Source organism: Camellia sinensis, chromosome 3 (assembly GCF_055761805.1).
Source record: "Camellia sinensis isolate YWXY chromosome 3, ASM5576180v1, whole genome shotgun sequence".
Taxonomy (NCBI): domain Eukaryota; kingdom Viridiplantae; phylum Streptophyta; class Magnoliopsida; order Ericales; family Theaceae; genus Camellia; species Camellia sinensis.
Window position 1 is genome coordinate 89,330,742 of NC_138963.1, and position 23,427 is coordinate 89,354,168.

Genomic DNA, 23,427 nt, shown 5'->3' on the forward strand with positions numbered 1-23,427 from the left:
GCATGAAAAACTGCAACAGCATATGGAAGGATCACAAGAACAAGATTAAGGCGAAGTATTTCAAGCCTAGAAGTTCTGATCCTAATATGAAGGATGATGTTTCTATGCACATTGTGCCAAGCCAGTGGAAACAACTTGTGGAGTATTGGCGTACTTCCGATGCTGAGGTATACAAATAAGTTATATTTATGATATGTAAACATACAAATCATATTTACATACTTACATTTGTTGAACCTGTTCTAGAAAATTGCAAGTAGGAACGCTAAAAATCGGCGAGCTCACGGCATAGCTCATACCACAGGGCGTACTACTTTCTCTCAGATACGGCATGAGGTTTACATTTTATTGTTTTATTTTTGTATATAAATAAACATTGTATATTTGCAAATTATTTGGATTCTAATTTTCATATTTCTAAAAAAATGTAGATGACCAGTAAGAGGGAGTCTACTGATAAGATGAATGTTTGGCTTATGACACGTAGAGGAGATGACCCAGAGGTTATCCAGACCTTGGTAGTTTCCAAACACCTTTGATTGTATTTAAAGTTTATTTTTTGTGTGTCAATCATCTTAATTTGGCATATACTTGTATGTCTTGTTCAATACAGGATGAGTTTAATCGTCAACTCTCTATGCTACCAGAGGATGGTCGGACTTTGGAGGCTAGGAATGCCATTTTCCATGAGTTGATAGGTCATGACGGACATGGATATTATCGCACGTACGGGAGAATTGTGCCTCGGAGAGCGGTGTATAAAGATGGTGCTGGGCCATCACAGTCAACACCCCAGCCATCGACTATTGATCAGATCACGCAGCAGGTTCGTGCAGAGCTAAGGGATGAGTTGAGGGAGGAGCTGCGAGCAGAGTTCTCTACACATTTACAGCAGATGAGAGCTGAGATGATGGCCCTTGTGTCACAGGGGGCGAGTGTAGATCCCAACAGACAGGTTCCATATAAATGAAATTGTTTGATAGTTCAATTGTCACTCAAGATTATGTATAAAATTTGAATATGATTAACACATTATGCATCAACTAACATAGGTTCCTGATGCATCAAGTGGCCACCGGGCATTTAGGGAATCTGCAGAAGACGAGAATCCATATACACCACCACCAGAAGATTAGGTATAAAATGTATCTTTGCATTCTAAGCTAAAATGTATCTTTGCATTCTTTACATTCTAAGTTAAGAGACTTGTGGGAGAAGACGGGACTAGTTAGAGCCGGATTTAGTACGAAACTTGGCACACACGACCACCTAGGCACGAGAGACTTGTGGGAGAAGACGGGGCTCGAATCGGGTTCCCGGTTTGGGAGTTAGAGCCGGATTTCACTTTAGGCAAACTAGTTCCTTAAGAAACTTGAATTCGAGGCGTTAATGCTCCAAAATCACCAAACGGCGTCGGTTGAGCACGAAACTTGGCACACGCGACCGCCTAGGCACGAGAGACTTGTGGGAGAAGACGGGGCTCGAATCGGGTTCCTGGTTTGGGAGTTAGAGCCGGATTTCACTTTAGGCAAACTAGTTCCTTAAGAAACTTGAATTCGAGGCGTTAACGCCCCAAAATCACCAAACAACGTTGGTTGAGCACGAAACTTGGCACACGCGACCGCCTAGGCACGAAAGACTTGTGGGAGAAGACGGGGCTCGAATCGGGTTCCCGGTTTGGGAGTTAGAGCCGGATTTCACTTTAGGCAAACTAGTTCTTTAAGAAACTTGAATTCGAGGCGTTAACGCCCCAAAATCACCAAACAGCGTTGGTTGAGCACGAAACTTGGCACACGCGACCGCCTAGGCACGAGAGACTTGTGGGAGAATACGGGGCTCGAATCGGGTTCCCGGTTTGGGAGTTAGAGCCGGATTTCACTTTAGGCAAACTAGTTCCTTAAGAAACTTGAATTCGAGGCGTTAACGCCCCAAAATCACCAAACGGCGTCGGTTGAGCACAAAACTTGGCACACGCGACCGCCTAGGCACGAGAGACTTGTGGGAGAAGACGGGGCTCGAATCGGGTTCCCGGTTTGAGAGTTAGAGCCGGATTTCACTTTAGGCAAACTAGTTCCTTAAGAAACTTGAATTCGAGGCGTTAACGCCCCAAAATCACCAAACGGCGTCGGTTGAGCACGAAACTTGGCACACGCGACCGCCTAGGTACGAGAGACTTGTGGGAGAAGACGGGGCTCGAATCGGGTTCCCGGTTTGAGAGTTAGAGCCGGATTTCACTTTAGGCAAACTAGTTCTTTAAGAAACTTGAATTCGAGGCGTTAACGCCCCAAAATCACCAAACGGCGTCGGTTGAGCACGAAACTTGGCACACGCAACCGCCTAGGCTTGAGAGACTTGTGGGAGAAGACGGGGCTCGAATCGGGTTCCCGGTTTGGGAGTTAGAGCCGGATTTCGGTCTAGTCAAAATTATTTACTAAACTATCTTTCTAATTATATAGTAGTCAATTTTTTTTTATATTTTTCTGTAATTAAAATATTAACACCATTATATGGTTATTAATTATTTTTATCTTGTTTTTTTCAGATATTTCCTGAGTAGCAGTTGCTTCTTGTGGAATGCGGGCGTATAAAGATTATGACCAACTTTTGTTTTTGTAACCCACGAAAGAATCAAGACGAAAACTTTTGGTTTTGATTTTGATTTATGTTATTTAAATTTCTGAATAACATTATGTATGTAGTATGCGACATTATGTAGTGGCATAATTTTTGTTTTTATGAATTTTTATTTATGTATTGTTATGAATGGAACAACATTATGAATTTTCATTATTTGTCAACTTTTGTTTATGTATGTATTTATATTATTATGTAATTTTTGGATTTTTTTATAGTTATTTTTCATTTAATACAGGTTATTTTAATTTTTTTAATAATTTCGAAACAGGTTTTTTTTTTTTTTTTTTTGAGACGGCTTAATATCCCGTCGCAAAAAGTTTTAGGAGTCTTTTGTGACGGCAGACATACTGTCGCAAATGCTACGCAATGTAATTTAAAATAAAACCTTTAGCGACGACTCAGGCTGCCGTCGGCAATAGTTTCAGCTACGACACTTTTAGCGACGACATTCTTGCCGTCTCAAAAGACCTTGTTTAGCGACGGAAATACTGTGTCGTCGCAAAAACGCAGATTTTCTTCCATTATTGGCGACAGAACATTGCCGTCGCAAAAAAGGCAGACTCCCGTCGCAAAAAACAATGGCGACGGCACTTACCGTCGCTAAAGCCCTTTTGCAACCCCCTTTGTCGCGACCCCTACCTGCCGTCGCAAAAAGCCAAATTACCGTCGCAAAAAATATTAGAGACGGCGCGCGGGACCATTTGCGATGGTGTTTTGCCGTCGCAAAAAACACTTTTTTTTTTGTAGTGGAAGGTGTGTCAATCACCATGAATTCTGTCCTGATCTTCTTAGTGCCAGCTTGTACTTCCAAGCTTGTTGCGCCCAGTGGCCATGTCGGCGTTCCATTGAAGCCGACCATCGGGCCATTCGATTGCTCCATGTCGTTTGGGTGAAGGCCTAGCTCCTTGTAACATCTAACGTACGTAATGTCACAAGAGCTGCCTTGATCTATTAGGATGCGTTTCACTTGGCACTCTCCAACCCGGAGGGATACTACTAAGGCATCATTATGCGGATGTTGGACCATCTCTAGGTCAGCTTCAGTGAAGGCTATGATCGGTCCTCGGCACTCTTCAGGCCGATGTCTTTTATGTCCGACCTGGTTCACGTGCTGCAGGTGTTTTACTCTTTGGGTTTCTCCCCGAATGTCACTTTCGTTCACTTTTGAGTGAATTACATTAACCACCCTAGGTCCCCCTCCCTGTGGTTGCTGTGCTGAGGGTGGCGGTGCTGCTGGTGCTTGAGGCAATCTTGCCTGTTCTTCCCTTGTCCTGGCTTCATCGACCAGGTCCCTCAGGTGGCCTTGTCTTACCAGGTCTTCTAAGTGTGCTTTTAAGGCTCTGCAACCCTGAGTTGGATGTCCTTCTTCATTGTGGTAAGCACAGCGCCTACCAACGTTTCTTTCCATAAATTCCCCTGGTGCTCTTGCCGATGCCCTGAAATAGGGTTGGTTCTGTATTTGATCCAGGACTTTATGGATAGGGATTCGGAACACCGTCGTTACTGCCTGTTTACCTTTCAATTCTGTTTCTTGTTTGGTTGGCCCATTGTTACTTTGGCCTCGCTTCGGCGAGCCGTTTCCCTTCTCGTACTTTATCTCTTTGTTTCCCGACGTATCTTTCTCGGCTCTGGCGTACTTCTCGATTCTCGCCATGAGTTCTTCTATGCTTTTTGGCAATGTTTTTGCCAAAGACTTCCGTAGTGGGCAGTCATCTTTCAGGCCGTTCTTGAAAGACACGACCGCCACTTCTTGGTTGCATTCGGGTATTCGATTGAATACCTTGTAGTATCTCTTTGCGTAGGCCCTAAGGCCTTCTTTCTTTGTGATTCTTAAAGCCATTAGGGCGTCGACCCTCAAGGGATGTAGTTTGTTCGTCACAAACCTGGCCACAAACATCTCGGCCAGGCCTTCCCACGTTTTTACACTTCCCTTCGGTAGTTTATGGAACCAATCGGATGCAATTTCCCCAAAGGATGAGCGGAATACTTTGCAGAGCAATGGCTCGTTCCCACTATATAATGCCATTGAATTCAGGTATAGTCCAACATGAAAGTTGGGATTTGACTTACCATCGTAAATTTGGAACCTCGGCATACTGAATCTCTTTGGCGCTTCAAATTTGTCCAGTTCTACCGAGAATGGTGTCCTCGGCTTCACTGGGGAAGTTACCTCAGCTTCAACATTTTGTTGCTTCCTTTTGAGGTAATCCCTCAAGTCTTCTTTACTCCTACCTAGAGCTCGGCTATCTCTGGACTTCAATCTTTTTGGCACACTACTTTCGGCCTCGTGGTGGGTCTGTTTCGATCTTTCCCCATGGGTTGTGTCAAAGCAGAGTGCTTGCCCTTGAACATGCCGATGTTCTTTGGGTTCTGGGTCCTTCGTCTAATACGTCCTTCGGGACTCTTCTCGTCTTGGCTCTTCTCGTCTGACTTCCCTGGAAGGTCGGTGAGAGTGCCGTCCACTCCTGGTGTGCAGAGGGGCTTCGGGGATTGCTCTTCTTCCTCCCTTTTAGGTGTTAGTTGCTGGTATCGACGTATCCTGCAATGGGTATGGTGGCTGCATGATATTATTTTGCATCATGAAGTTGACGACCGACTGAAGGTCTGCCAACTTGTTTGCCAAGTCTTTTACTTCCTCATCCTTCCGAATGCACCTATCCCTCCATACCTAAAGGTTGTCTTCGTGATAGTACTTGCCTTGGTCTGTTCTCTTCGAAGTATTGCCCTCCTGGCCGATGTCTTCTTCACCGTGGCCTTGGCCATGAGTTTCTGCATTATGGTTGTCTCCTTCAACGTCAAGGTCAATTGATCTGCCACTCCCAGCAGGAGTGTCGCCCCTAATGTTTTCCTTCTGTCCGTTACTGGCCATCTATTCTTCTAAGATTCCCACAGATGGCGCCAAATTGTGTGGGTATTTTTCTGACCACACTGCCCGCCTAGTAATCAGCTGGAGAGCACCGGCAGAATAGATGGCTTCAGCAAACCTGTAACAGAAAGAAAAGGCTCCGGCGGTGGCTCTTCCACCCGGGGGCACTCCGACGATCAAGTCAGTATATCTCTCAAAGATAATCAAGTGCTAAACTCACAAGCTTAAGCATAAAACTGCGTACCTTAGACCCATGGGGGTGCCTCTCTTTTATAGTTTACTTAATCCAAGTCCCACTAGAAGCCTGACTTCTATGGACTCCAATTCAGTGCTGACTTTGGACTCTTCAAGAGATAAAGATAAACTCCCTAAGAGCTTTATCCTTATCTTAGCAAAGTCTTCTATTTACTCTAGGACTCATGTCCCTTATCTTTTATCTATTTATCTCGGATTCCGATATCTTCGGAGATAACCTCGGCCTTGCCGAGATAACCGCGGCGTCGCAATCTGGACACGTGGAACCTCGGCTGACACGTCGGCGTCACCTTGCCACGTGTTGGTATTTCAGAAAATACATCTCCACAAATTATATAAGCAAAAACAATATTATATGTATGCCCGTGAAAATTATATGTATGTTAGGCACATCTATCTATCTAGCTATATATTATATAGGCAAAAGCGAGTTTTCGTGAGGAATTTTGTGAGAACTCCAAAATTTTATAATAAATTTGTGATTTTATCGAATTAAAAAATAAATTTAAATAGTGTTAGGATTACAATTATATTCTAATACTAAAACATTATTTACGCTGTACCTTCAGACACGGATATACGCGTAAACAAATAAAGAAAATAATGTGATAATTTATAATAATTTTTTTTTTATTTTTTGACTGAGGGGTGATTTGGCATACACTATTTTAGTTCATCTTTTTATCTTTTTTTGAATCACATCAATTAACATTTTTTCTCTATTTTTTTACACATCATTTTATAAAAATTTAAAAATACATTTATTTAAAACATTTCAAACCACCCCTCAAATATATAATTAATAAACGAAATCTTCAAAACACATAAACACCCTCTATTTAAATTAAATTAAATATACCTGCCTAATCCAATCCATATACCTCGTTTGACAAGTGACTAGATTAGGAAAAAGTCAAAAAATTATTAAAAAAATAAAAAAACTAATAATTTATATCAAAAAATTAAAGATTTATTTTTCTCTCTATTTTTTGTACATCTTTTCATAAAAAATTAAAAAATTATCTTGAATATACTAATTTTTTTATATTATATTTTAGTTAAAAAATTAAAAAATTATTAAAAAAATCTGCTCTCAAAGAAGGCTTAGACCGAGACACCCCCACTCTCTCTCTCTCTCTCTCTCTCTCTACATCCACAACACCAACAGCAACATCATCATCTTTCCTCCATTTGCTCATCAGTGTCGTGTATAGATCATGTCCCCACAACAAAACGAAACGGTCCAATATCAAGAGCCCAGAAACGCTTCTTACTCTCCACCACCTACTCTCTGAAATTTCCACCTGAAACAATCGGTGCTGGATTCATCGATCCTTCTCCTCTGTTTTCTCACTCACTCAGGTTCGATTCATTCTCTTCAATCTGTTCTTTTTTTTTTTTTTTTTTTCCATATATATATATATATATATATATATTTTTTTTCTTCACATGATATTATTTTACAATTTTCTGCCTGGTGCTGAAAATGGAGATCTGTAGTTTTTTGTTTTTGTTGATTTTGCTACAAGGTTTGTTTGTAATTTGTGCATTTTTTCATCGGTGATGTCGAAAGATTCTACTTTTGATTCGTCTTTTGGAAACCCCACCTGCAAAAGAAGTGGCTTTGGTGGTGATCTTCACAAATTTTTTTTTTTTTTTTTTTTCCTTCTTTGGGCATTGATGTTTATTTTTTTTCTTTTACACTGTTCATGTTATGCATATATATATATATATATATATATATTTTTTTTTTTTTTAATGTCATGCATTGATGCTAAAACTTGCAGATGGTACTTTTCGTCTGTTAATATGTTGGTCCTTTTAGTTTATTTTGTTTGTTTTTTCAAACCTTTACCTTTGGTTTTCCTTAAAATTTTCCTACTTAATTTGAAATGAATTATTCATTCAAGGTTTAATTTGATGACAATTTTTTTACTTTTTCATTATTCCAGCAAGGATTCTACTATAATAACTGTATGTATATCAGTTAGTAAGGGAAAGCTAAGGGTAATTGCTAGCTTCTTGTACTGTAACCTCATTGCAGGGAGCGCAATTTATCTGTATTGATTTTGCAGTTGTTTGGAACCAGTTTTGTTTTAGTTAGAAAATGATGGTTCAGAAGAGTGCAGAGAGAGGAAAATTACTAAAAACATTGAAGTTTTAAGAAGTTATTAGTGAGTTAGCTGTGCACTGTGGCAAGGGACCTTTAATTTTCTGAATTTTTATGGCAAATGTGTTCACATCCATGTTACTAGAAAATACTAATATTCTAGCGAATTACTTATTGGTACGCATGTTCCGAAACATGGTACACTTTTGTTCCAAAATTATAAATTTTGTGGTTCGATCCCAAAAGTTTCTTTAAATGTATTTCCTTAAATGTTTTCTTAGGAGGAAAAAAATCAAATATAATGAACTAAAATCTAAGTTGAAATTAAGTTTTGACAACACAAGAGTTCAAAAATGGGTCATAATGCTCATAGAAATGTGTTGCTACGTGAAATTTTTTTTACATTTTATTATGTCTAATAGTTAAAAGAAAATTACCTTAAAAGTATCTTAAATTCTTAAGTGTAATATATACAAGTCTACCCCAACGTACCACATTTTAGAGTATGTGGTGTACCATCTTTCCGTTCCCGTTCCCATTCCCGTTCCCATTCCCGTTCCACGTATCGGAACGATCCACTTTTCAGGTAACATAGGTTCACATTCAGCAATGCAGTGGGGGCATGCTTCTCTAGAATATGCAAATAGGAGAACAGTTTTTGTGCTTGGGAGAGAATGTGGAAATATGTACAAAGAGTAATAAATCCTTTAGCATATGCTTAAACCAGTATACTCAAAATGATGACAAATAGTGGCAATTACTTCTGTAACATCAGCTGGTTAAAATGAAAATTGGGAATTTATGTGTTTTGAATAATTAAGATATTGATGATTATTGACCCTTCTTAATCTAGTGACATCTTACTAAGATGAGACTGTATATGGATGCCACAATCTAATTGGGCAAGTGTGGCAGAGTAAGGTGTGGATTTGCATGTGTGCTTAATTCTAGGGAAGCTATGTGAATGGCACACTGAAGTTCCCATTCTGGTGTCCAAGCAAAATGCTTCTCCTTGAGTGCAAATCCCCTTTGGATGAGCTGATTCTCATTTTTTCCCCTCCAATATGGGACAAGGGAAATCACAAAAAGAGAAGATCAAATTAAAACACACTAGTGTCTAGAAACCCCAACAAAACTGAATTAACAATTGGATTGCTTTTTTTTTTTTTTGTAATAAAAAAATAACAATTACCTGGCTCATTCTTGAATCTATTTATATTGTAAGTTAAGAGCGCATCTGAGCTTCAGCTAGGGCTGCAAAACCAACCAAGCTACTTGAGCTCGACTCATGTTTGGCTCGTTAAATTGAAAGCTCATTCGAGATCGACTCGTTATGTAAGCAAGCCTAGTTTGAACACCTTTTAGCACTAGTTTGGTTCTCAAGTCAAGTTTGAACAACCTACTACTAAGTTTGAGCAACCTACTACTTGGTTTGATGAACATATATATGCACTATAAAAAACCAAGCTAGTTGAGCTCGAATTGTGTTTGGCTCACTAAAAGCTCGTTCGAGATTGGCTCATTATGTAAACAAACCAAGCTTAAACAATCTACTACTTGGCTCGACTTGGCTTGTTTGCAGCCCCTATACGACGTCTAAGCCAATAACCTCATCACTCAAATTATTGTTTTTTTTTTTTGGTTGGGATAACTGCTGTTCCAAATATGATAGACTGAACAGTGTTCATTATATTTATTAAGTTATTGGATATGATTTTTTTTTTTTGATCAACAACAAAAGCTATTGTCACGACCCCATTCCGCCCCTAGTAAAATGGTGCCGTGATGGCCAGTAATCCGAGATTACTAAAGGCCAACTTATAAAGATTCACACACAATCAGAGTATACATATAAGGCTTACATGTGCAGAAGCAATATATTTAAATCTAATTAGCCCATAAGAGCTGTGCATAAATTAAATGAAATGACATACATCTTAACATGGTTTTACAACTTGGATACAAATAAAATAAAGTACATGTTATATTTTGATCAAAAGGCCTCTCAAGCCGACATATACAAAAGAAATAAACTACCAAGGCAAGAAGCATAATTTTCAAGATGCTACAAAATATGAATCCAAAAACATCTTGCAAACACATCTAGGCGTCACCGCCTACTTGCTCGTCACCTACATATATATGAGGAGAAGGTGAGTTTGGATACTCAGTGAATGATATTAGAAATAAAGGTTTAAATGAATGATATCTGAGACCTTTATCAAAACAATGCACATCATAGCTTGTACAAATCAAGAGACGAACCAAGTTCATCTATCAAGTCTTTCAAAGCTTCAAGGGATGCTTACTAGCATCTACATAATACAAGGGATGACATTCTTGACAAAACAAGGGAATAATCGACCCGGAATCGATTAGACAAACCCACCCGCACAAGGCCGTCGGTGGCAAGGGAGATATCTCAAACAAGGGTACTAGTTGTATTATAGTCCCCTAGCACTAAGGACTTTCCAAGAATGTCATCAAAACAAGATAATGCTTGATACAAAACTAGGAATAATCATTCATACTCGAACAAACACTTTTTTCAAAATGAAATAAGCAAAGTTTTTATCGAAACATTAGAACATATCTTTATTAAAAATACCACTCACATAGCTCTTCGGGTGTGGGGATTACAAGCAAGGATCCAAGGCCTACAAATATATAATAAATCCCATTGAATGCATTTCAAGAAGACAAGAAGAGATGCTCAAAGATGGATATGAAATGCATTCCTAAAACAAGCTTTGCAAGAGTGTAAATGATCTCGGCATTTCTTTCAAAACTAAGTCAAGACAAAGCAAAACACGTACTGGGAGTTAAAACACTGTTTCTCATTTCGGGAAAACATGCTGGGTACCAACCAGGTCTTGGCTGAGGTCCCACACCTTTTGGCCGAGGTGTGGTCTCGATGACCACATTCAAGAAAATGGAGTCTGGAAAATCTGGGTTTTCCTCCTTGAAGGGCATGAAGAACATGAACATGAACATGAAGAACATAAATGCTAAAATCATAATTTCTTTATTTAAAATTCGAGATTTCATGAGATGAGTTCAAAAACATGGACCTGGGTACCCATACTCGAAGATCTTATGAAAATAAACACAAAAACATGGATCTTAATACAAACTTTCGGATCAAAACATGGTTTTATTTCAAGAACACAAGAACATCATTTTCTCTTTCTAAAACAAGATTTAAATCAATGCATGGCTCATGAATAATGCTAGATCATGCAATGTGATTAGATGAACATGGAGAACAACAAGAGCATATCAAGATTCTAACCTCAAAACACGGATCTAACAGCTCAAGGTGTGAAGATCAAGCTTGGAAATCTATTCTCACTCTAAGAACTCTTCTCCCTTTCTTCCTAGAGCTTCTCTCTCTTCCTAGGACAAAGATATGGCAAATGATATGTTTTCTCTCTCTGCCGGCTGACTTAACTATGCTGGGACACGTGGCACTACCGGATTGGGTTTCCTCCAAAAAGGTGACAGAATGACAAGACAAGAGCATGACAAAGTGTGTACAACAAGTAAGGTGACATGGGTACTCTAACAAGGCAATGACCTCAGATCGAGACATAAGCTTCGGCAAGTAAGGTCTCAATGATCTCGGCTAAGAAAGATAACACTTGGCCCAGCTGTGCCACACCTCAGTCTAGGTCATACCAGTCCAGGAACAAGATCACTAGGTGCAAGGGTCAAAGATCTAGGATGTCTAGATGATACACATCTCGCCCTAGATGATGACATCTCGGCCAATATGCCAGGGTGAAGGTGGATGTCAACCAAAGTGGTTTCAAGATGGTCTTAGGTGTCAGAGGTTCAAAGGCGTGACCTAGGCTTAAGATGACCTCGGCTTAACACATACTAAGCAAGGAACAAAGCATGCAAGCAGCACTTAGGCAAAACAAATCAAGGTCTGCAAAATGCAAGTTTAATCAAGACAAAGATCATGCAAATACATGCGAGTATGACTAAGACTAGGTGAGGGTTGTTACAAGAATGATCCATGAATTCAGATTAAGGCTTGTTAACTGATTTCATTTGGAAGAGGACCTGGCTGGAGGTTTTAGGATCATGAAAAACATATATAGGATATGGATTTGTAAAGCTATTGTTTCTCTCTCATGTCTTTATCCATGAATCTGTTGATGTGTTTAATTACTTGCTCAGGTTATATTAGCACCATTTTAGCATACTGTATTTGGGGTTGGAAGATTATGGTTACTAGTTCAAAACAGTAACTTTAAACTCAGATAAGGTGTTCAATGTCCATTAGAAGTACTAGTAGGGGCTGTCAAATGTCCATGTACTTATCATTTTGTTTTTCCAGTCATAATTGCACTCTCTTTTGTTTCATTCTTGTTCCAAAATTATTGTCTTGTGGCACTAAAGGTGGTTCTTTCTTTTGAAGTTTCATATGTTGTTGCTGAGATGTTTTGGTTGACAGTAAATGCATAATTAATCCACTCAATTCTGTTTCAGCCATTGAAGTTGATAAAAATTGGAGCCTTTTTAGTGTTCTGGTTGAATAACAAATTTGTATAGGTGTGTATTACCTTGCGGGAATGAGCTTCTCTCTCTCTCTCTCTCATTCTTATTTACTGGTTGTCTAATAATCACTACCATTTGCACTCTGTTGTAACCTAGTGACATACTCCAGATGAGTGGCTGATCCCAATTTCTGCGGAAGATCCAGATTCAGATGAAGTCACAGGCCATATTGGAATGAAAGGAAGGTAAGCTGCTTCGCCTTTGTCTGCATCTTGGGCTCTGACTGTGAATGGAATTGAAGAAGTACAGGGCTTTATTTATCATAGATACAACTGTCATATTTTCAAGTTTTGCTTCTAATGATATGCACAAATGTCTAAAGCATATGGTCTAATTGAATTTGTGAATGACTTTGCATTTTTCAGCTACCGGTTAAGCTATTATGTTTTCCTTCTGGAGTTTCTATGAATTTGTATCTGCCCGAATGATGTTCTGCATTATCAAGTGTTAAAGTATTGTTCTGCACTGTAAACATATCTTTGGGGAATTCCATTAGCTCCAATGCAAGGGCAAAGGAGTGGAGGCAGTTCCTTTACAGAAACTGTAGATCTTAATCAGCGATCTGTTTCCAACAACACTGGTATGAATCAGTCGACTGCTTGGACTAGCATGCTAAATCCAGTAGAAAGCCGGTCATCAAATTACATGCTTTCTTCTGCTGAGGGGAACTTTACTTGTGCAAATACTGTTGGTCATAGTGTTCGGACTTTTCGTAGCTGGGACATGGGAGAATCTAGCTCTAGTGCAGATGTAGAAAGCCAAGGCATTGATGATGGTCTAAAGATAGAAAATGGTCGGTCTTCTCTGTTTGGTACGCATCCTGGGTCTGATGCAACAGTAGAAGAAAGGCGAGTTGGGCCATCTAATATCCTTATTCGTGAGAGTGTTAGCAGTGGTATTGGTGGCAATCAGGGCACCAGCAGACCTTTAATTACGCAGAGTTCCAGTTATAGTCGTATCCCTCTGAATATAAATTTAAATGCTGGACATGTGGGCAGTAGTGGTGATAATGTGCAGGGTTTGGGACCAGATGCATGCCATAATCTCTACAAGTTAAGTGGACCAGACACAGAACACATCTTAACTGCTAATGCTTCTTCTGATAATGTTGAGACTTCTTATGGAAATTCTGGTTATTTAGTGGACAATGATGGTGGATCAGCTTCTTCTTTGGGCAGTTGGGGTTCATCCTGCAAGAGAAAGGCTCTTGAAGGTACTTCTGGACAGTCTTATCCAGGTGGGAGTTCAAACTGCTTTCAACAATCTGAAAATTTTGCACAGCATGGTGTCCCTGCTTGTTATAGTGCTTCTAGTAGCTTAAGTATATCATCACCACCAATGAACTCTACTAGTGTTAGTCCTCCTGAACAGCTAAACCCGAGAATTGGCATTGGAATGCATGGTGTTGCTTCTGATGTCTTTCCTCCTTTAAGTATGACAGGAAATGCAGAAAGCTCCTCAAGAAATTATGGTGTCAGAGTGAGTTTGGGGCCTCATGAATCTGGTCGGTTTAATTTACCATCAACAGGGAATGCAGTAAGGCATTCTGATTTGTGTTCCACTAACCAGTCATCTAGACCTCGCTCATTTACTGGTTCTTTTGACTTGAGACCAACGACTTCGGAAGCACCCAGTTCAAATAATCCCGCTAACCAGTCTCATTGGATGCATATTCCTGATTTCTCAGTGAATATGCTTCCTTTCCCTTGGAATGGGGCTCTTAATTCAAGGTCTGGTGGTTCTTCAAGCTCTCTAATGCTTCCGGGGGACACAGGTGCATCATTGCGAGATGAAGCAAACTTTGAAAGCACCCCGAGAAATAGCATGGAGCATCCCATGTTTGCTCCTGCAACTGAGATGAGAAATTTGCTGCAAGACCGAAATAACTGGAATTTATCTACTGGAAATATCAGTACTTCTGCAAGTGTCCCTTCTAGTTCTCGATTTGACCCCAGTTCCTCTATACGTCCTTTCCCCACTACATGGATACCTCATCACAACCCCCCAGCACAAAATCAGCAAAGATTATCAGAATTTGCACCTTGGTCTCTGTTTCCTTCTGCTGACTCTGAGTCTGGAGGTCAGAGAGGTCAATTTCCTCCATTGCGTTCGGGCCCTTCATCAGAGGAAAGAATGATGTCATCTGGAGCTAATAACCAAGGTAATCATCCACCATTTCCAAGGTCAGCATTATTGATGGAGGTCCCTGGTGATGATGTGCATGGCTGGCATGCTTTAACTGCTGATATTGATGGGAGACAGAGGCTGGTATCTGAGGTTTGCATCTAGTTTACTTGTTTTATTATTTTTCACTGATATCCAAGGATTACTTCTCTGTACTTTATTTATATAAGCTATATTAATGGATGCGGTATTGTTAAAATCCACCTACTCTCCACCTACTTCACCCACTTAAACCTACTCCACTAAACCTAACCCACTACACCACTACCACCTCACCTACTCCACTAAACCTAACCCACTACACCACTACCACCTCACCTACTCCACTAAACCTAACCCACTACACCACTACCACCTCCACGTCACCTACTCCTTACCTACTACACACTCACCCTCTTCTATATATAGGAATCATGAATCATTGTAATAGATATCAATATATATCAATTAATAATACAATCATTTCTCTTTATACATTAAATTTCTACATGGTATCAGAGCAAGGTTAACAACCTAGTCATTCTGCTTCACCGGCGGGCGGCAGTCTCGCCTTGGCCGCCCGCCGGACCTCAACACATACCTCCTCTCCTTTCACCTTGGTCTCACCTTTCCGATGCTCTAGTCTATACCATTGAGGTGCCAAAGGGCTATCTGGTGGAACCCTTGTAGGCACTTCATTCATGTCGAAAGTCACTTTCGCTATAATATCATCACCACCTTCATCGGCGTCATCCAAGTCGGCAACGGCAGCTTCGAAAGCGTCCTCTTCACAATCATCCCTCTCTACTACCCTTTACTGGGTACACTCTGGGCACAGTACCATGCCTGACCGGTTCAAGCCCTTGACCAAGGAAGCCCCAAGCCCACTTGTTAGGTGGCCTTGGTTCATAACTCTTGCTTTCCTTTTGTATGCCTGGAGAACAGTCTTGTGGGAGTTGTCCAACTGGAAAAAGGTTTTATCAAGTATTACCCAGTTCGTGGGATACCTCTTAAAACTTGCACTGGCCCTTATTTTCCATTTCATTGGTGATCCAGTAACTTCTCTGATCAGAGGAATAGAAACTACACTTTACACCATTCGAGCTTTCTACTCAGCAGTGATAGCATATACTCCTATTCCAGAGCTGACTCTGATCATCGTGCTGGTGTCTTCCGTAATTGCCATTGCTGAAGCTTCTGTTCCAGACTCTGTAGACAGCCAACCATACCTTCTTACAGTAGCTGGCTTAATCGGTTTTGCAGCCGTGAGAGACTTCATCTCCGAGCTGTCCTTCTGGACGCTCCTATTGGGATTGTTTGGTTTTGCTCGGTTTGTTAAGAAGAGGGATTATGTTTCTCCTGTGACAGCTACTCCGAATCCAAATGTTCTCATCTGTACACTGATGTTTTCCCGCTGAAACAAAGTTTGGGACGTAGATTTTGCTGTACCACTTGGCATATACCACTCCACTTCCTTTTCCTCTCATCTTCTCCGATGCTCAGATTCTCCAACCCATATTTTTTCCTTTTTTCTTTCCACACACTCCTGTTCCCCACTCAACTTTCTTTTTCTTTTTTTTATTTTATTATTTTACTCCATCTTTTGAAAAGAAAACGAAACACAAATTGATTCTTTTTCTTATATATATATATATATATATTTCTTTTTCTTCTTTCCACCGCCCAACTTTTCCTTGAACCTCAACTTTTTATCTTTTCTTTTAAAAAAAAAAAAAAAAATATATATATATATATATTCATTCCCTCTCATTTTTTCTGCTGAGTCTTGTAGCTTCCAGCCATTCGGATTTGCACAATACACCCATATTTTATTCATCTCAGGGATCAACCCCGATCACAATTTTACACACACACAAAAAAAAAAAAAAAACAAAACAAAACAAAACAAACAAACAAACAAACACCCACCCACAGTGGGATTTTTCTTCTCTACTCTGCCGCCGGTCTTTTCTTCTTGCCTCCGTCCTGGGCGGCCCTTGCCGGTGTTGCCTCCGTATTTCCCACTCCACTGGGCATGATCACTACTCCCTGCTCCTCCACTGCAGCATATGGCGGACCTCCAAAACGGAACATCACGGTGGCCTTCCGCTTCAGCTCCTTATTTACCGCCTTTAGCACACTTATCTCTGCTCGCGCATCCTTATACATGCGTTGGAGCAGAGCCAGTTGGGCGTTTAACTGCTGCACCTCATTTGTCCTACTCTGCAGCCGGTTCGACAAATTTGTAACCGCAGTCATGGTTTCCACACATGACTTCAAGGTATACTGATTGGCCTCCACATCCGACTGCACCGCCATTTTTTGCTCCACCGACCGCATCGGAAAGTTCAACGGAGCAAAACCAGAGGTGTTTGGTTGAGGTTCACTGGCCACCGCACCAGTTATTTCTCTTGTGGACTCGTTCAGTTCTGGAAAGAGCGTGAGCAGACCACGGGAAGAGGAGGCCATGTTCTGGGTAGCTGGACGGGAAGAAGAGGCCATGTTGCTGAGTGTTTCAGAGACGGGTTGGTTACAAAGTATTACAGAGTTTCTTTCCCAGCAAAGGAAGAGTTGTTTTCAGAGGATTTTCAGAAGTTTTTTTGTCTGCCTCAGCCTCAGCATCAACCTTGGTTAAATAGCGAGGCAGCCACGCGTATCGCGCGCCACTTGACGCCAGACGACAAACGGGCGCGCCAGTCAAGGCACTCACGTGCCTCGCCATCATGTCCGGCACATCTTTTTATGACTTGGGCTCGCCTTTTGATGGCACGTCTTTTTATGGATTGGGCACACCTTTTGAGGGTGCGACTTTATAAGGGTCCGACAAGACTCTGTAAACTGTCCCGACATTGATTCCGGTTAGCTCCTTTATGGGTCCGACAAGACTCTGTAAACTGTCCCGACATTGATTCCGGTTAGTTTCTACAAGGGTCCGACAAGACTCTGTAAACTGTCCCGACATTGATTCCGGTTAGTTTCTACAAGGGTCCAGCAAGACTCCGTAAACTATCACCACAACTGTCACAACATTGTCTGCTACAACGGTCCGACATGACCCCATAAACTGTCTTCTACATCGGTCTGACACCGCCATCCAGTGTCCTCTACACCGTTATGACACCACCATACAGTGTCCTCTACATGGTTCTGACACCCCCATATAGTGTCCTCTACAACGTTATGACACCACCATCCAGTGTCTTCACCAATGGTCTGACACGACCATACAGTGCCTCTTATCCTCTTTTATTTTTATGTATTTTCTTGTTTTGTTACTCTCTCCAAACTCAAGTTGGTTAGTTCCTATCCCCCTTGAGTTTGCGGGGGGCTGTTAAAATCCACCTACTCTCCACCTACTTCACCCACTTAAACCTACTCCACTAAACCTAACCCACTACACCACTACCACCTCACCTACTCCACTAAACCTAACCCACTACACCACTACCACCTCACCTACTCCACTAAACCTAACCCACTACACCACTACCACCTCCACGTCACCTACTCCTTACCTACTACACACTCACCCTCTTCTATATATAGGAATCATGAATCATTGTAATAGATATCAATATATATCAATTAATAATACAATCATTTCTCTTTATACATTAAATTTCTACAGGTATCATTGTACCTATATGTTGAATACTGTTACTGCTTAAGTTTTGGAATTCCAAATATGTGTGCCTAGCTTGCATCTTTCTGATTGCAACATTTTGGTATGGATCAATACCATGTCATAATTACTTCAGTTTAACATCTTTTTCTATTTGAGAAATCATGCTCTCATTTCTAACATTGCTTTGTTGAGCTTGAAATGCATGTCATAATTTCTAGTATTTTCAAGCTCGAAATGCATGAGTGGCATTGTTGCATGTATAAATTCCATCAGTTGATTTGTCTCTCGAGAAGGAAAAGCAACATGGGTTGGTGATGTGGACTGTGTTCTAAAATCTTTTCGCAGCAGTTTTAACAATGTTTACCTTCCAATAGAATGGATTTAAAAAAAATGTCCAGAACCATTTGATGGTCCTCCTTTTGGGTTAAGTGAACTATCATTAGCTGGAGATCTATTATTATTTCCTAGGGTAGGCTTGGGATAAGAATTTTTTACTTTGTTTTCATATGGCTCTCGTTATCTGCTCAAATTTGTTACTTCTCGTTTCATTTTTGTTTTTGCTTTGTTTTGTTCTTTTTTGTTTTTTAAAGGTGAAAGAAAAACTAGAGGAACATTTCCTTGTGCAAATGTGTTGCGTTGATGGTTCAATTCTATGAAACATGGACACCTCTCTGAAGGTTACGTACCGGTGTCTGGCATGTGTGAGACACTCTCCGGACATGTGTCAGACATGCGAGAAGGAGTCGAACACGTTGGGGGCCCATTTTTAACCCCTTTTTTTTTTTTTTTTCCAGTAGAATGGCATATCAAGGTTAATGAATTTGATGAGAATAAATATTTGACATAGAATAAATATATAATATTAAAAATATGACATATAGGCCTCATTTGGAAAATTGGCTATTTTAATAGGCTATTTTAGTTTTTGGCTATTTTAGTAGGCTAAAATATTTGTATGTGGGAAGATGGTTGGATTTTTTTGTAGTTGGATGTGATGTTTGTGAGAGAAAAAGTGAAATAATTATGGATTTAATGTGACATTTTGTCGTATTAGCTATTTTAGCTTATTTTGTCTTTTTGTGAATTTTAGCCCAAAAGGAGGAAAAAAAAAAGAAAAAAAAAAGAAAAAAGAAAAAAAGAAGAGCCTTTGCCAAACAAGGCCATAATAGTTATATAAAATTATATGCTTTGCACGTGTCCCTGATGTATCGTGTCTCACATTTTTTTAAAATTTGAGTGTATGTGCTTCTTAGGTTCAATTTATATGTTTTAACCAGCAAAATATTTGTCCCTAATTATATTTGATGGAATGGATGAACTCAACCTCTATTTTACTTGTTTATCTGTTATTTATATAACTTGTTAGTTAGGTCAGTACAACAATGCATTAGAGCATACAATGGTAGTTGGTCTAGTTATTTAGATCTATTTTTTTATTATTATTTTATAAAGAAGCAGTGAAATTGATAGTAAAAAGCACACTAAATTTTTTTTATGCAATTAATGGTTTTAAGAGTTCACGTATGTGTGCTTGTATGTGGTTGTCCACGTATGTGGACACGTAACACAAATGCACAGCCCCACACATCCAAATTGCCTACTTTGATCAGTATACTCAAGTATCCTACTCTTTAATTTTTTTTATTTAATACAATAAACAAGCATTATTTGGGCTAAATATGGATTAGCCCTAAATTTTATTGAAGCTTTTACAAGTTTGTTAAAAAAAAAAAAAAAAAACAGAAATGATATTGATGTTTACATTTAGAATTTCATATATATCTACTTTTGGTGGTGGTGATGTGTTGCTAGGTACCTACTACTTTTTCAAAGTTGTTTCATTGAACCCAATGCTACAAAAGAGTTTATCTACACATGGGAGCCAAATTATAATGTCAATTTTGTCCTTTCCTTTATTTATTTATTTTGTTAATAATATGGATTTGGGCTGCTAATAAGATGTACATAGGGACATAAGCTTTTCATGGAATTCAATCTATTAATTTATCACAGAATATTGCTAAATCCACAAACCCTAAAAGGTTGTATCTAAAGCCTTCCCTCTTACATGGGGGTCCCCATATTGTGTGAGAAGGGCCCATGGATAAAATCATAGTGTCTGTGAATTTAGCAATTTTCTTTGTCATAAATTCCAGATTGTGAAAGTTATATGGATTTGTTTTACTGTTTATATATGATTGTTATCATCTGGCTTCCTTTTGCGTGTTCCTAACTGTATAATTTGTGACTTTTTGTATTTTCTATCTTGCTAGTAAACATATATTCTGTTGCTATCAAAATTGACTAGTTTCTGATTAAGAGTAGCTGCACCATTGAACTAACAACTTTTTTTGCACCATTGAACTAATAACTCTTTTTCTTTCTATGTGACAGATTCGTCAAGTCTTGAATGCTATGCGTAGGGGCGAGAACCTACGAGCTGAGGTTTGATTTTTACTCGTATACGATAATTCATTAATTTTTATATGTTGAGTTGCTAACTTAATGTCTGAAACCATTTGGTCTTGTCAATTGACACAAGAGTATGGTTGACTTTGTTTGATATAGAGATAATTTATTTCTCACTGTTCTATTTTTAAATGGAACTCATTTGAGATGGCAAAAGTTTCGTAAACTTGAGCACAACTTTTTGTACTTCTAAATTTCTTAATTATAATTGTTTATGTTTTCTACTTATCCAAAAAAAAGAAAAAAAGAACTGCTTATGCTCTGTATTAGGTTCCTTTCTGCTCTGATTACAATTTAGTAAGACTGTTGCAATTGTCATTATTTTCTTGGAAATATTTATAATACAGCAGAAGTAGACACTGTTACTTTTTCTCAAACCATAGTACGTAGATCCCTTCCGAAGTGTTCGTGCCTGTTCCTGGGTATTTCGGTGGCTTTTTCATAAACAATCCCTCCAAATGTCTATTTTCAAGATAAAAGTGTTGAAAAAAATACTAGTTTGTGCCTATAGTGTTTCCCTTAAAATTAACATGCGGGTAAGAAAAAGGGGGTGGGTGGGGAAACATTCGTGAAACTAGTTTGAGCAGTGACCAAGTCAGCTTGTTAATTGATGTTTCCAACTGAGCATAAGTTTTCTGACTGAAACTCCAATGCAACAAATGAGGAGAAGTTTTCTTACACTTTCTTTCGTGCTTTCCTACTCTCTCCATTTCTTTTTCTTTTTCTTTTTTCTTTTTTCTTTTTTTTTTTCTTTTTTTTTTCTTTTTTTTATTTTGTTTCTAATGTTTATATTTCAAAAACTCATATCTTTAAGGAAGTCTAAATTAAACGTTCTCTGGGGCAGACAGGTTGTTTGACTTGTGAAACAATGTATTGGTCATGAATCAACTCGTTTTATTTCTGACATTTTGGCCTGCATGTAATGGACTTATCAGGATTATATGCTCTTTGATCCGTTTATAAACGGGGTTGTAGAGTTGAATGACAGGCATAGAGATATGAGACTCGATGTCGATAACATGTCTTACGAGGTAAGAAAGGTCTTCCTTTTTGTTTATATTTGTTTTCCTGTCATCTGATTTCCATGGAAGGTTGTTCCCTTATACCATGATCTGAATATCAGGAATTGTTGGCATTGGAAGAGCGCATAGGAAACGTGAACACAGGATTGAGTGAGGAAACCATTATGAAGTCTATGCAACAGCGAAAATATCTTTCCTTGTTGGAAAGAACCCCATCAAACATGGAGCCATGCTGTATATGTCAGGTAAGAGCCAGCATCTCTATTCTCTATAGGTTTTGAGAGATTGAGTGAGGGAAAAAAATATGGGTGTTATATGCAGTGACAGCCGGAAATTTCTTTCAATTGTGTCATTCAGTTAGTCATCATCAATGTCATTTTGTCATATTTTTAGTTCAAAAAACTTATCATAGTAAACTTTCACATAATATATTGTGATATCATGTATTCGCAAGTAATTCAAACTTGTCGAATTACATGTATAACAAAATTTAGCAACTTTATAGTGAGAGCAATACTCCGTGATTTTCAGTCGCTGGAACAGAGAATGAGAGAAGAGACAGAGAACACATGGAAGAGACAAAGAAAGTCTTGTAAACACCAAAGAATCCCATGCATAAAAATAATGGCGTCTTGTTTAATTTTTTTAAACAATTTTAGTGGTGTCAATTTATGGGGAATTTTCCAAAGTTTTAAATAGTTTTAAATAACATTATTGGGATATGTAGTGATATCAGCGATACAATTATACACCAGTCAATATCGGATGGTATCGGTTGATATTTAAAACCCCAATACTATGTGATTTTTTTAAAAAATAAAAAATTGAACGTTAAGTGTGTTCAATTGAATCCACTCAGCTCTACTTGGCTCTGCCCGTGCTTCTTTGGTCGATTGGTTAGCTTAAACTGTGTTTTCCTTGAACCTTTGTTGTGGCAGGAGGCGTATGTTACCGGTGATGATATTGGGACGTTGGATTGCGGGCATGACTTCCACACCAATTGCATTAAACAGTGGCTGGCACAGAAGAACCTTTGCCCCATTTGCAAAATGACTGGTTTGGGTACTTGAGAGGGAAACCTCATTATTCTCAAACCCTAAAAACATTATCTTCTTGCCCCGCAGATCATTAAACTCATTCATTGCTTCTGCTAAAAATTAAGTAATGTATCCCATTACCTCATCTAAAACCGGGTTTTACTAGCTTTTGAATTGCATGAGTTCATGAAGTTGGAAATGATGGTTGTAAGTTAAAGATTGTGGGATTTAAGAGATTTTATTACATTGTAGGTCAAACCATGAAAGAAAATAATGACATTATTAAGCTTTCCATAGCTTTATTTATTTCTTTGTGCACATGTACATAAATGTAATTATATGTATTATAGGCACAGAGAAATTTTAGGTATTTGAGTAGAGAATGGATAGGGGTTGGATGAATATATATATATATATATAGAAGATCATAGTATTTACAACATGTGTGTAATCTAATCTTAAGGGAGGGGGTGACGAGACATCTGGCAACGGAAGCCATTACCACTTAGGCTATCCCTTTGTCTCATATATATATATATAGGAAAATGTCTCGTAGCTCAAATTTTGTGGCTCAAAAGTGGCTCAAATGGCCAAAACGAAATATATATATATAGGAAAATGTCTCGTAGCTCAAATTTTGTGGCTCAAAAGTGGTTCAAATGGCCAAAACGACGTCG

General features: G+C 39.1%; 2 protein-coding genes across 11 annotated transcripts; both read left to right on the top strand.

Annotated features, from left to right (window-relative positions):
* Positions 1–6,864: 6,864 nt before the first annotated feature.
* On the top strand, positions 6,865–23,056 carry LOC114273172 (E3 ubiquitin-protein ligase MBR2). Of its 10 annotated transcripts, none has more exons than XM_028214937.2 (8): positions 6,865–7,120; positions 12,366–12,428; positions 12,531–12,619; positions 12,800–14,711; positions 20,617–20,667; positions 21,627–21,722; positions 21,815–21,958; positions 22,652–23,056. In XM_028214937.2, the coding sequence occupies exons 4-8, from the start codon at positions 12,936–12,938 to the stop codon at positions 22,781–22,783; spliced, it is 2,199 nt and encodes a 732-aa protein (XP_028070738.1). In that variant the 5' UTR covers positions 6,865–7,120; positions 12,366–12,428; positions 12,531–12,619; positions 12,800–12,935; the 3' UTR covers positions 22,784–23,056. The 10 variants fall into 10 exon arrangements, 7 of the variants coding, with proteins under 7 accessions (XP_028070738.1, XP_082773617.1, XP_028070740.1 ...); XM_082917491.1 differs by having other exon boundaries at positions 6,866–7,120; positions 12,331–12,428; positions 12,544–12,619; XM_028214938.2 differs by having other exon boundaries at positions 6,888–7,120; positions 12,295–12,428.
* LOC145820862 (uncharacterized) lies at positions 15,158–16,656 on the top strand. The gene has a single exon (XM_082917492.1). It carries the CDS (start codon positions 15,299–15,301, stop codon positions 16,013–16,015), a length of 717 nt encoding a protein of 238 aa, XP_082773618.1. The 5' UTR covers positions 15,158–15,298; the 3' UTR covers positions 16,016–16,656.
* Positions 23,057–23,427: the final 371 nt, after the last annotated feature.

Coding starts and splice junctions, on each gene's coding strand:
- LOC114273172 (XM_028214937.2), top strand. CDS start 12,936: ATGCAAGGGCAAAGGAGTGGAGGCAGTTCCTTTACAGAAACTGTAGAT. Junction 14,712..20,616: donor GACAGAGGCTGGTATCTGAG/GTTTGCATCTAG, acceptor TCTATGTGACAG/ATTCGTCAAGTCTTGAATGC. Junction 20,668..21,626: donor GCGAGAACCTACGAGCTGAG/GTTTGATTTTTA, acceptor TGGACTTATCAG/GATTATATGCTCTTTGATCC.
- LOC145820862 (XM_082917492.1), top strand. CDS start 15,299: ATGTCGAAAGTCACTTTCGCTATAATATCATCACCACCTTCATCGGCG.